General features: G+C 42.5%; 2 protein-coding genes across 2 annotated transcripts; both read left to right on the top strand.

The window, feature by feature from the left end:
• Nucleotides 1–320: 320 nt before the first annotated feature.
• On the top strand, nucleotides 321–2067 carry LOC121913502 (phostensin-like; the record flags this gene model as incomplete). The annotated part of the gene is made up of 3 exons (XM_042436159.1): nucleotides 321–386; nucleotides 477–599; nucleotides 1000–2067. A coding segment is annotated over exon 3 (1002 nt), but the record flags the coding sequence as incomplete, so codon positions are not given.
• A 60-nt stretch (nucleotides 2068–2127) lies between these two features.
• On the top strand, nucleotides 2128–12268 carry LOC121912464. The gene is made up of 3 exons (XM_042434572.1): nucleotides 2128–5052; nucleotides 9946–10165; nucleotides 11628–12268. The coding sequence occupies exons 1-3, from the start codon at nucleotides 2128–2130 to the stop codon at nucleotides 11645–11647; spliced, it is 3165 nt and encodes a 1054-aa protein (XP_042290506.1). The 3' UTR covers nucleotides 11648–12268.
• Nucleotides 12269–13922: the final 1654 nt, after the last annotated feature.

The following is a 13922-nucleotide window of genomic DNA, read 5'->3' as shown; positions in this document are numbered from 1 at the left end:
ATAATTGTAAAGTAGTTTTAAAAACGCACCACAGGAGGGACATTACGTATGCCATCCCTGTCTCAGGTAAACTCCCGCAGCTCTGCGCTCTGCCCTGCTGACACCACAGCCCGTTTAACAGCCGCACCCCCCCTCCACCTCCACATCTTTTCCAATTAGCTCTGCAGGACAGAGGGAAGAGACGAGGAAGGGGGGGTGGGTTGGTGCACGGGCAGACGGCAATGCTCTCTAAACGCCTTTTCTTAGGTCTGACAATATGGTGTGTGGCACTAAACTCTCCTGACGGAATTTAATGTAATTATCGGATTACAGTCCTGCGGCTCCGAGGCTGGAAATATTTACTATAGTGACGACGGAGGTGTTTTCATGCTCTGCTGCACAGTCAGGTCGTGGGGTGATTTGACTGGGTCCTACAACGTTTTTAAACCCTCTGTTTTGACAGTATATATATATTAATCTGTTGGTTTCTGGCACAGGAGATTTTCCTACGAAGAGTGGAGCGCATTACGCACAGCCAAGACGCACAGTCGTTCCTGTGGAGATGTCACCTGTAAAGTCGATGTGGATACAATAATATTTATGCAAAAACCGGAGTTTTGGTGAGTTTGGTTTGACATTTTCGTTTTAAATATTGTACTAAAACATAAAGTGGTTGTCTATTACGTGTGCATTATGTGCTGCAAGTTAATTTTATATAATTGCGGATATTGTTTTGTGTAAAAGATGAAAGTTTGACACAATGCAACAGGTAGGTCTGCAGCCTGCTATTTACAAAAGTTGTCCTGCTTTGTTTGTGCATTGATTTACACTTGGCTATGTGTTATTAAATGTTGCAAATACCACATTACACTCACTTGTGAGTTTGTGAGTGTGCAGTTTGTAGTAAAAGATTTGTAACTGTATTATGTGCCAAAAGTCCAAATTTGATAATGTGCATCTCTTTTAAACATGGTCGTGAGAGAGATGTGATTTTATTTCATCATTTCCTTTTTTTTGCAGACTTGTCCCAGAGGCTATAAAGAGGAAAGCTGACCATCTTTTCCAAAAACTTGCATCTTGTCTGTTATGTCTGTGTCCTCTCTGCCGGAATGGAAGCAACTCCTGCTGGAGAAAAAGAGGAGAGAGGAGGAGGAGCGAGAGAGGAGAGAAAAAGAGGAGGAGGAGAAGCTTGCCAGCATGCCCGCCTGGAAGCGAGGGATCATCCAGCGGAGGAAGGCAAAGCAGGAGAGTTTTGGTGACAGAGAGAAGGAGAAAGATGTCTGTCTCCTGCCGGTGGATGTCAGATCTCCCTCTGATGCCCTGAGTGACACAGACAGCTCTATAACGGTCAATTTGGGAAGCGAACCGTCACTCAGTCCAGATCCAGGGCTATGGCTCGATGCAGAACCTAAACTAGCGAGTCAGGTGTCTGTGGAGACTTTAGTTCCATTCCATGAAAACCCATTTATCCGCATACAAAGTGTGTGGAGGAAGGGTAAAGATGCTGACGTGGGTTATCAGGAGAGAGGGAATGAGGTGGATGTAAAGGAAAAAGAGAAAGACAAACCAAACCCCAGGGGTCAAGATGGGGAGTCTGGAAGAGGAAGAGACATAGAGCTGAAAATAGAGAGGTTTAGAGATTTGAGTGAAGGGCGAGAGAGGAGCAGAGACAGGAGTCAAGGAAGAGACAGAGAGAATAACAAGGAGGCTTGGGAAAAAGAAAAAGGCCCATGGAAAGAGTCGGTTAAAGATGCAGCCAAGGAGAGGGAATTCCTGAAAGTAAGAAAAGACGAAGAGGAAAAAGAAACAGAGCCACCTAGGCCATTCTCTCCCATTGTCCCTTGTCTTCGAACCATCCGGGCCGACAATATCATCATCATCGAACAGGACAGGAAAGGCAGCGATGAGAGAAGGGGTAGATGGAGGGAGGCGGAGAGGGAGAGACCTGAGGAAGACCTACAGGAGAAGAGAGGGATGAAGATGGACCTGAGGGAGATCCTGGCCGGAGGAGGGAGTGTCACAGAGATCCGAGCCTCTGAGGTTCTGATCATAAAGCCCTCGGCAAGCTCTGAAGAGAGGAATCCAGGAGGAGGAGGAGGAGGGGGAGGAGGAGGAGGAGGGAGAGAGGATGGAGAGATGAAGAGCACAATGGATGGAAGGAGGGAGAGTATGGGCAGGGATCTCAAGACAGACATGTCCTGGCTGAGAGAAAAAGAGAAAGAGACTGCAAAGGAGAAAGAGAGACCATGTGGCCAGGCGACGGTCATTAAAGATGACAGGAAGGACAGCTTGGATGATAACGTGTTTGTTGAAAGAGGAGGGAGGGTCAGCCAGCTGCTGAGTAAATTCGGAGAACACCCAAAACCTCCATCTCGATCCAAAAGTTCAGACAACTTCCTCAGGCCTGGGAGGAGAAAATATTCAGATCACAATGACCAACAATCTGAGGAGAGGAGGGCAGACAGGAGGAATATGCTGATGAAAGGTTTGCCAAAACGTTCATTTAGCTTCTCAGATCGAGTCATCAGTGCGAAGGAGAATGGTTTAGATGAAGATGGGTATTATGAGCGGAAAACGCGTGAGAGGATACATTCAGACAAGAGAGTGGCGCCGTGGGTGGATATAGCAGGCTTAAAGAAGGAAACGACAGCAAAGCTCAAACTAGGGTATTCACGGCTTTTAGATAAAGACAGGTTTGGAAAGCAAAGAGATGGACACTTAAAAAATGAGGATGCCAAGGCAGAAACGTGCATCCAACACAGGAACGAAGTTAAGAAAGTAGAGCCTGTTGACAAGAGGGCCGCAGAGAAGGCAATTGATGCAGATGGAGATGAGGGGTTCACGGTGGCATCCGTTAAAAACACAGAAGGAATCTCATTTGCTAGAAGAGTACCAATCAGACAGGATGGGAAAGCCAGAGCAGCTGAAAGAGAGGTCAAGAGATTGAGTTTGGAAAAGGAGGTGAATGTAGAGAAAGATTCAGACGCAGGACAGATTGAGGCAGAAGTTTGTGACAAAAAGGTGTCCGAGGCATTAGAAAGCACAGTCCCAGCAGAAACTCTGCAGAATTATGTCAAAGATACATCGGCAGAGCCAGCCATTTCGTGTGACACTGCTGAGAGTCACAACAGACATGCATCAGCTTTCACGGAGTGCTCTAGTCTACTCTGCCAAGTAGCAGAGAAAGGGGCAGAATGGAGGGGTACAGGGCCACCAGGACCTCACCAAATTCATTCAGTTTTGTCCCAGCACACAGAGGATCTTATCAGTAAAATAGAAAAAATAGGAGATACAACTGTTTACAGCAACGAGAAAAGAGAAAGGGCTTACGGGGCTGCTTATGAAATAACTAAAGAGAGTAAACAGGAGGGACAGGCTTACAGCGAGAACCTCCTTCATGACATCACCCCTAGATCTCCAAAAAAGATCGCCCCAATGGGGATCCCTCCAGGTCCACTGGAGATTCAAATCCCCAGGGCTGTGTTTTACGTTGGAGAGGAAATGTCGGAGAAAAGACAGATCGCCGGTCAAAGCGAAGACGGGCAAGACTGGGAAGGAGGGCGAGGGGTGGAGAGGAGGGATAGCTGGAGAATCGGAAAGCCCTTGAGCCGCATCGAGTCCCTACGAGAGAAAATTAGACAAAGAGAGCTGGAGAGGCTGAGACAAAGAGAGGCACAGGATGGGGATGGGAGCGAGGGCACAGAGATCACTGATGCTCAGGCAGCAGGGGACAGGTATGAAGATGAGGGAACTGAGATAGAGTGGGAAGCTGCAGCTCATAAGCGAAAGAGGATGGTTGAAACAGAGGGACAGGAAGACACAGCAGCACAGACATCCGTGACTGCTTTTGACGTCACGCAGGAAGTCAGCATGTTGAAAACCTGCCCTCAGCTTCCTGTTTCTGTCCCACACTCACAAGGCGTCAGAGGAGAGGAAGTAACAAGCAGCTTCGCCACTGCTGCTGCCGAAGTTACCTCTGACAGGTTCCAAACATCTGAGGATGAAGATGACCCCCTGGAACATGAGGAGGACCAGCTGAGGCACCACAGGAGCCAACACGAGAGCAGAGAAGAAGATAGTGAGGAGGAGGAAAGGGAGCTCTCAGAGGAAGAAGAGGAGGAATATACATCACCTGTTGATCCTGCACAATCTCTTGCCCCTTCGCCACCGCATCCCAACTCTCTCGCAGCCATGAGCCGGATCTACAACTTGGAAACGGTTGGTTCGAGGTCAGGCTTGTGTCTTAGGGAAAAGCCTGTCGACATGTCATCAGTGCACCTTGTTAAAGTGAAGCCCCACATATCAAACGCACAACAGGGGGATAGCAAAGGACTCTCAGGTGAAAACATTTGTGGGGTTCAGAAGATACAACGCCAGATAGAGCAGTTTCAGCTGAAAGAGCAGGAGGCGTTGAAGTCTCATCATGTTGCTTCTACATCGCCAAAAACTCCTCATAAGGACAGAGAGGCAAAGGGGCAGCAAAGCCCCAGAGCAGCGTTGAAGCACCAGGTAAAGGATGATGTCAAGATCCAGAAGAAGGATCAAGAAACATCAGAAACGAACCCCAAAGTGTCTCCACAGCACGTTTGTTCTCCAACGTCTCAGCTCAAACTATCTAACCAAACTATCACCATCAATCCCTCAATCGTCAGGAGCCAATCCCCGGACATTTCTCTGAAACCCTCCAATTGCGCCCCAACTCCTGCCTCCTCCCCGTGCTCTCCGTCTCCCGCCCCGTCTCCCAGTGTCTCTCCATCTCCCACACCATCACCCACGCTCTTCTCCATCAGGAGTGCCTCTGGTGGACAAGTGAGGAGAGGTGCCACCATTACAATCACCCCAAAAAAGCCTGCTGGAGGGGGAGGAGGAGTAGGAGGAGGAGGAGGAAGAGTGGCAGGATCTACAACTGGGTCCACAACCTCAAAAACACCACAGCAGCAGGCCCAGACGGCCTCCACTGTGGCTGAGCCGGCGAAGAAGAGGTACCCAACAGTGGAGGACATTGTGGTGATTGGTGGATATCAGAATCTGGAAAAATCTTGTCTGGTCAAGAACAAAGGGACCCCGAAAAGGGTGAGTAGAAACATGCTTTACATGACAAGCTGTTAAATCACAGTTTTTGTAATATGTGTTTCACATAAGCAGATAAATATAAGCAAAATTGGTCTTTTAACCCTACAAACAATGGCACCAAAAAGCAGACAGGAAACAATCTTAAAAGGTCAAACTGGAACATTTTTTTCAGAATGGAGATGAAAGTGAGTCTGGTTTCAGAGAGATAGTCTAAAACTGTGTCATGAGCGTGGGGGGGGGGGGGGGGGGGGGGGGGTCACCTTGAGTCACCTGATGGTCTCTCGTCGTCAAGCAGAATCCCCTTTCACTGGGAGAACATCCCTTTTGATTGAGAAGCACGATCACAGAGACAGACCTAAGCCAGTTAAAGCCTTATCAAGAACGACATCTTGATTCTCAGCCATAATATCCTGGAGTGATCTGCTTTGCCATTTGCTTCAGCAATCTAGTTCAGCACAGACTTTTGACTTTTAGCCTTTGATAATGATCTCACTTCACATATTTTAACCAACCATTTGTGGCCAGTAGCATTGATGACATATCCCCGGATGTTTATGGTTTATTTTTTCTAGAAAGAGCCACAAAAACCCCACAAAAAAACAGTGGAAACAAACTGCTTGTTGCTTTGTTATTACCCCTTTGGGTTTTTTTAAAGCTTCTCCAGAAAGAGACAGTCAACGGTAATATTGCAGGCTTCAGTGGAGACAGAAAAGTTGAGTAGGAAACCACAATGAGAGGCAACCAGCCCCTTTCCTCCCTCCCTCTTTTTTTTTTTTTTTACCATTTTGTCTGCCTGCCAAACATCAACTGCTTGTCTGTGTGAATGCATGCAAGACCACACTGGTATTTACAGTAGTTCAGTCTAAGCAGCGTAGGCTCAACGCAACTGAATCTCTCTGGAGTCAAACTTGATATTTCAGTTGACAGTTCAGTTTGCTGGTTTTAACTTTTACTGGGTCTAGCTTCTTTTCTGAGAATGAGTGGGAGATGAGCTCTTATGTAATAAGGGGAAAAATTGGATGACAAAGCTGTTCAGTAGAGCAGAAACACACTTTGTCTGTCCTTTATTACAACATCCTGTGAATATAAATCTGACTGTATTTATGTCCCGCGTCATCTGATTGCCTATTAAAAGTGTAGCATTCTTTTTTATTTTACTAAGTAAGAGTTGCTAAATTGGTGGTGAATCTGTCCACACACAGTCAGACACTGCAGACTGCTTCCTTGTTCCCTCGCACCAATTTTGCCATTTTTGTTGAGTCAGCCCTCGCTGCCTCTCAGACAAATCTCTCTTTGTATCTTCTTGGCTGTTTCCTAGCAGGGGTTTGGTTTGTTAGACTGCGCTCTTGGCAAACATTTTTTGACCTTCCACTGTACGCCTGAGTGTTATGTACAGCAGGCCGCCAACTTTGTGTGTGTCGTGGGTGAGATGGAAAGAGAAAGAAAGGCAGTGTCGCGGAGAGATGAGAGAATGGCTCGATGGTGGTCTGATGTGTCAACAAAGAGGCGGAAAGAGGAAGGGCGAAGAGAAAAAATGACAGTTTTGACAGTCATATGGAGAGGATTAACAGCGATTAAAGGCTGCGTTATTTGGTCCAACAGAAACTCTCTGTCACATTGTATGTTTTTGCTCACTTCCTCTTTCAAACTTCTTCACTTCCTCCAAATGAGAGACAGAGATCAACACAAAAAAAGTGACAAGGTGACATCCATTTTTAAATTGCCATATGTCACTCAGATGCAAGTGAGAAGCTGTTTTATTACAGTGCCATCTGTTTCAAAAGTCAACCGCACAGTAACTTTTTTACACAAGAGTGAAAGAGAAACTGTTCTCTGTAAATAAATTTCTACATAATTACATATATAAATAAATAAATAAATCTCTTCAGGTAATCCTTTGTTTTACTTCCAGGACCACGATCATGTAATTCTTCCTCCGTCTATAAACAACACCCTCTTTAGCTATGACCGTAAAGCTGCAGTGAGTGACCACTTTGTGATTCTCTGACCACCTGTCGCTCTCACGTTGATGCCCTTCAGACTGTTTGACGTCAGGCCTCCTTCCCTCCCCCATCTGAACTGCGCCATCATGTCACAGAGGGGGGTGACCTGCTTGCTCCTCGTCTTATTCCTCCTCCTCCTCCTTTCCTCTGCGTATTTATACTTTTTACCTTAGATGTTCTCTCCATTCATGCCACCCGCCACTGACTTGATTCAGACTCTTGAAACAAAATCTGACACCAAATGTCAGGTTCTTTCTAACATTTATCTATTCCTGAGAAGTTTCTGTGTCCGTTTACCGCCATCCCACAAACAATTTTGAAAAGACAGAGACATTAGCTTCTTGGACAACTATAAAAGTATGATTCTGGCCTTTGGGATGTAAAACTTCTGTGGCTTAATATCTCAAAACTTCTCTGAACTCTGATAGGAACTTTTACTTCTAGTTACTAAATGAAGCCGCGTTGAACCTTAAAAGCTCTGAAATTATTTCATAAAACTCCTGCTAATGAAAACTTCCCTCTTTCTCTTTCTGTCTCTTTTTCTTCTTCTCTTTCCATTCCTGTCTCTCGCCCGGTGGCTCTGCCGTCCCGCTGTGTTAGCCTGGGTTAATCGGGTTCAGGGAGGGAGGATTAGCCTCCTGTGCCTTAGCATGATTCGCGCAGCCTCTCTAATGCAGAGCTATTATCTGCACTCCTCTGCAGACAGCCACAGTCAGGGTGAAGCGACAGTAACTCGCATAGCGTGTGGTGTCTTCCAGGCTGCATACAGATCATGTCTACACCTGTGGGTGTGTTTATTACACGTCTGGGCCTCAGAGCTGAGCTGCTGTTATTATAAGACACAGTGTGGATGTGCTGCACTGACCCATCAGTCCGTTTCCTGTCAAATTCAGTCCGCCTGTTTGCACCACTCTGCCCTTTGAATAAACAAACTCCTTGCAAACATCCGTCAGTCCAGGCAAAGACGAGGTAAACACCACAGGGCCACATTCTCCTTTTCAACACTTAACAAGAAGTTGTAACTTGTAGCCACTTCTTTAACTGTCACTACATGAAGTGGTCAGACAGTAAGTATCTTTTCTGAGGGAGTATTTCTGCTGCGTTAAGCTCCATGTTGTTAGTGTAAGAACATCTACTGAAACACTCGTCAGTGCATCCAGCCTTTGTTTACATTTGACCATGTGAGCACATGATGAAGAGGGGAAATTGTTAGTTTTCTTTGTCCATTCCTGGGCAAAAACAGGTGTTTTCCTGGTTTACTTGATGATACTTTTCACCTCAAGTTCCTTGTATATTGCTTGATCACTACAGCAAGTGTCTGTCAGCAAACTTTGACGCCATATTTTCTCTTACAGTCATGCTGTTCTTATCTAATCTTAATCATTTCATTCAAAGATTTTGTGTCTTCTAATCACATCACTGAAGGAAAAAAATCTCACTGTGGTCTCTTGAACCAAATAAATCTTTGCAGCAGAATTCAATTTGGTACATTAATCAGTCAGTTTGGCTTGAATATAAAGCCAAACTGATAAGAGCAACCAAAACAGCAAAGTTGTGAGCTGGAAACCTAAAAAGAGAGACGCTAAAATGCTCCATAGAGCTGAAAAGAACTGTAGGGTTGGGTGGTAATCTCTGTGGGTTTGTTACTATAAACTATTCACATTACACATAATCATCAATTGTGCATATAAAAATATCGATTAGAGCAGCTTTAAAGTCTGTTTACTCCGCTACAGGGAAGGCTTGAATTCAGGTTGTCCCTGCTCACCATAGAGCAGAATATAAAGACAAAATATGCAAAATGTATCTCAAAACTGCTCTGAACTCTAATACAAACCTTTACTACTAGTGTTACGAAATGCAACCGTCTTAAGCCTGGAAAGCTCTAAAATAACTTCATCATCAAATTCCTGCCAGTGAAAACTTCCCTCTTTTTCTTTCTTTTAAACATAAAATGTGCAAAATGTGCAAAACCTGGGACAAGAAAGAGAGAACTGCTCAAGGAGTTGAAATGAAATTTTCCCAACATATAAGTACATAGGTTTTTATTATTGATCAGAACTTGTCATTCAAACCACACATTACAAAAACTTTGTTTCCAAACTTACTTATGCATACACCTGACCAGTGCCTAAAGAAGTTGGATACCATATACCACTGTGCTTTACGTTTTATTACTAGCTGTGGAAATCTCGTACACTTCCGTACTCTGTTTGCTGTGTCTATCTATAAGTGTCTATCCCTGTATGTCTGCAGACTTTCACATTAGTTGGCTTTTAAATATAACTCTCTCTTTGGGCTGGTTCCTCCTTATCTGTGTGCATACATGTGTAAAAACCAAATCAATATGGCCTGCGCTCTCACGATATTCTACAGATATCGGTCCCCAGAATTAGAATTTAAATTTAAATACGCTGCACGTTCTTCCTGGAATAATGTACAGAAGGACCTGAAATTGTCAGAGCTGATTACTATGTGGGATTTTAATTCAATTTTAAAGGATCGAGAAAATAGTACTTTTGGTAAATGTGATTGCTCTTTCAATTCTCACTGAAATCGTTTTAGAAAATTGTACCTGTTTATGCGTCATAACTGAATTTTTGTCCCTCTCCTTCTATTGCATATTAATTGGATATTGTGTTCATCATTTGTAGTGTGTGACAGTTGTATTTGTCTGTTTGTATTGTTTGTGTTTTTGTTGTAACTTGATGTTTAGGCTGCTCTCTTTGTCAGGTCACTCTTAGAAAAGAGATTTTAATCTCAATGAGACTTTTACCTGTTTAAATAAAGGATATATATAAAAAGGAAAAGTTAAAAAACCAAGGTGAGAAAAGATGTTAAACTAGACCAGATAAATAACAAAATAACATCTCTTTCCTCATATTTACAGGGGAAAGTGTGTTTCGATGAGGACCAGCTGGAGCAGGTGTGTGAGTATCCATCAGAGACCTCCATGCTGGCGTCTACACCCTTCCCTCATGACCAGGGGAAGATCGACAGAACGCAGGCAGAGGAGGCGCAGGAGGAGGAAGCGTTAGTGGAGGGAGGAGCGACGTTGTCCAAGAGCACGAGGAATGTCGGGGTCGGAACGGGACGGGGTCTAAGAGTGGGTCAGTGTCACCCCCTTCTCAAAAAACATAACGTGTAACAGGTAGTTTACTCCTCGTGATGTCTGAAAAACTCTCTGTGGGTTTGGATTTCATTTTTTCTGTTTCTTTTCATGATGATATCAGCACAGAAGAGGGCTGGAGTGCCTGAACTTTTCTTTAAAGGATAAGGCTGCTTTATTTTTCTTACTGCCAACAAATCCCATGAAAAGACTTAAACGTGTGACAAAATGATCCGACTGTACTAACAAGTGTTTATCAGGTAGCCAAAGCTCAATTTATCTTATTCCTCTGTGCCATAGAGCTCAATTAATACTGACTATAGCTCACCGTGTATAAATCCACAGCTGAAAATACAGTTCCCAGCTGTTTTAGGAGATTACTGAGCCTTTTCTAAAGTTCTGAGAGTCAGACTAACACATTATTAATTTTGTTCTTGTCATGGGATTTGTTGACAATAAGAAAAATATAGAATAACGCCAGCTTTATCCCTTAAATCAGTGGTTCCCAACCTGGAGGTCGGGATGTTGATGTTCCTTGATCTTTTTGTATTATTTCTGGTGAATTACTGGATCATTTTAAAGGATAGTTTCACAATTTTTCAAGTCTGTCCTAAAACAATAGCCAGGTGCCCAAATGAACGTTGACACATGTTTTTCTTGCTGTAATCATTCCTCCTGTTCATACTGGACATTAGAAGATCCCTTCATAATGTATTTTCAATTTAAGTGATAGGGGACAAATCCACAGTCCTTCTTCTGTGCATGAATGTATCTAAAAGACTAAAAGACTGTAACTGTGGAAGATATGCACTTTATTTGCTTAACTCAGATGGCTGAAGCCTCATATTATCTTCAGATAAACTTTTAAATACATTTTTGCTCAAGATTAGGACTGTAGATTTTGTCTCCCATCACTTACATTGTAAACACACCTGTAGAGGATCTTTTAATGGGCGGTATGAACAGGAGGAATGATTACAGCATGCAAATCCTGTTTCAATGTTCATTTGGGCACCTGAATATTGTTTTAGGACAAACTTGGTGACAGACATGTCCTTTAAATCCTCAGGTTTCTAGTAATTATTTCAATAAGTTTAGACAATGCTTCTTTTTAAGCGTCCACAAGCTTAAAAAGGTTGGAAACCATTGCTTTAAATGAACAAACTGACCAATTTTCAGACTTAAATGGTGCTTAGCAGGTTAGGAGTGTTTGCAAGCTCAACAAAGTGAAAACACCCTCACTAAACATATTAAAGTTCCCATTAAATATTGGTTTCAAATGCAGCAATGAAACATGTAAATGAGATCGAATTCACAAGAGCAAACGGTCACAAGATCATCACAGAACCATAACTGTCACTGATGCTGAATGAGAAGAAGTTAGATTCAAAGATAACATTTTTAAAAAAATCCTAGATTCACCTTTTTTTTTTACCTTCCGTCTCCGTCTCTATGTCTTCCAGATGAGTCAGGCCCCCGGTAGAAGCCAGTCACCTCGCCAAAATTTCCCATGTGACGAGATCAGCAACCATTTTGTTGAACAAATATTATCTGATTTTTTTTATTATCATGTTTTGTTTCATGTGAATCGCTGTATGGAGCGTTGAAGTGAGTGTTTGTAATCCTTTGTGGTGTTTTGTTTAATATTTAGTATCAGGGCGAATGAGTGTGCAGAAGGAAATGTACAGAACAGTTTGGTTTATGCAGTTAATAAAAGAGACATAATTGTGTTTACTGGGGGAAAATATCACCTAGTTTAATTTTCAGGGACTAATGTGAATGTATAATTACGGTACGTATTGTAAAAGACCTGCAGGTGTGTTCTGTTGGGTGCTAAAAGATCACTTATCTATGCAATATAAAGAGACTATAATGAGACTGATAAGATTCTACTTTCTAGTTGATGCATTTGATAGTTTCTTATATGTCATTTACTTTCTCAGTGTAAGTGAGCACAGAAGAGTGATGTTTATGTCATCTGGTTTCATGTGCCTGCTGGATTTGCCCACACAGATGATATGAAGATCGGTTAAAGGACAGGTTCACAATTTTTCAAGTCTGTCGTAAAACAACAGTCAGGTGTCCAAATGAACACTGAAAGAAGTTTTCCTCGCTGCAATCATTCCTCCTGTTCATACTGGCTGTTAAAAAATCCCCCTCAAATGTCCTTTCAATGTAAGTGATGGTGGACAAAATCCAGTCATTTGGTGCAAAAATGCATTTAAAAGTTTATCTGAAGCTTATATGAGGCCTCAGCAGTCTGAGTTAGTCATATCAAGTGAATATCTGTCTTTTTAGCATCAAATTCCCCCTTTGTGTTTCCTCAGATGGTGTTTCCCCGTTGAGCTGTGGTGGAAGTAAAGTAACAAAAAGAAGGACTTTAGCACTAAAAAGTCTTTAATGTTGATTGACTAATTTCGGCAGCTGAAGCTTCATATTAGCTTCAGATAAACTTTTAAATACATTTTTGCACATTACTTACATTGTGCATTATGTAGGTATCTTCTAATGGTTAGTATGAAGTATGATCCTGACTGTTGTTTTAAGACAGACTTTAAAAACTGTGAACCTATCCTTTAATTTAGATGATTAGATAGTAGATTTTTCTTGTCTGAAGCCTTTCAGAAGAACCTCCTCTCAGTGTGTATTGTATTGAACGTTGCAGGAACGGGGTGGTGCAATGTGTGAAGTACAGGTCTGCATTTTTTTTATGGGGTTTAATCAAGCCTTACTGTTCACAATGACAACTCTGGTAACAGTTCATTTAACGTGTGTGGGTTTAAAATAAAGGTATTATTATTTTTGTAATGTGGAAGTCTCTGAGAGGAAGACGAGTTGAGAACATGAACAATTCACCATTTCAACATTTCAATTCCATCATTCATCATTTATTACAGCTGCTATCTGACTTTTGGCTGTATTACATTTATAATATAATATATATACAGAGTAAATCTTGTTTGTAAAGTAATATTTTAATTGGTAAAAAAAAAAAAAAAGATGTGAATTTTGCAAATTCAGTGCAAATTCTTTTCAATTTTTTTTTCTATCATGGTTGAAGAAGCTGGCTTCAAGAGAAAAAAATCTAATAAATATTTCTGAAAACTGTTTTGTCTCTTATTTTGTTTCCACACAGAAAGTCCCACTTAAAGAGAGATGTTGAAACACCCAAATCAAGAGGTTTTGTCTCAGGGATACTCTCTTTTGAAATGTTGGTTGGAACCATAAGACCAATACATATATATATATACACAGAAGAATGATAAATTAAAGGAAAAAACTGGTACAGGTCTGAATGCTTTACCCTTACAGTGAGGGGACCCGGTGGCTCTTTTATGCTGTGGGGGGCATTTTGCTGGCATGGTTTGGGTCCAGTTGTCCCCTTAGAGGGAAGAGTCACTGCAAATCAATACAAAGTTGTTAAGTGATCACCTTTATCCTATGATGAAACATTTCTATCCTGATGGGAGTGGTCTCTTCCAGGATGGCAATGCCCCCATCCAAAGACCACGAGGGGTCACTGAATGGTTTGATGAGTACGACATGGTGTGAATCATATTCTATGGCCTTCACAGTCACCTGATCTCAACCCAATTGAAAACCTATGGGAGATTTTGGACCAATGTGTTAGACAGCGCTCTCCACCACCATCATCAAAACACCAAATGAGGGAATATTTTTTGGAAGAATGGTGTTCATCCCTCCAGTAGAGTTCAGAGATTTGTAGAATCAATGCTGAGGTGCTTTGAGGCTGTTCT

The sequence above is a fragment of the Thunnus maccoyii genome, chromosome 15 (assembly GCF_910596095.1).
Source record: "Thunnus maccoyii chromosome 15, fThuMac1.1, whole genome shotgun sequence".
NCBI classification, from domain to species: domain Eukaryota; kingdom Metazoa; phylum Chordata; class Actinopteri; order Scombriformes; family Scombridae; genus Thunnus; species Thunnus maccoyii.
This window is presented reverse-complemented; position numbering and strand designations above follow the sequence as displayed.

What these genes read in the sequence shown, in the direction of transcription:
- LOC121912464 (XM_042434572.1), top strand. Translation starts at nt 2,128, where the DNA reads ATGGATGGAAGGAGGGAGAGTATGGGCAGGGATCTCAAGACAGACATG. An exon ending in ACAAAGGGACCCCGAAAAGG is followed by an intron (nt 5,053 to 9,945) that starts GTGAGTAGAAAC and finishes TCATATTTACAG; the next exon opens with GGGAAAGTGTGTTTCGATGA. An exon ending in GGGACGGGGTCTAAGAGTGG is followed by an intron (nt 10,166 to 11,627) that starts GTCAGTGTCACC and finishes TATGTCTTCCAG; the next exon opens with ATGAGTCAGGCCCCCGGTAG.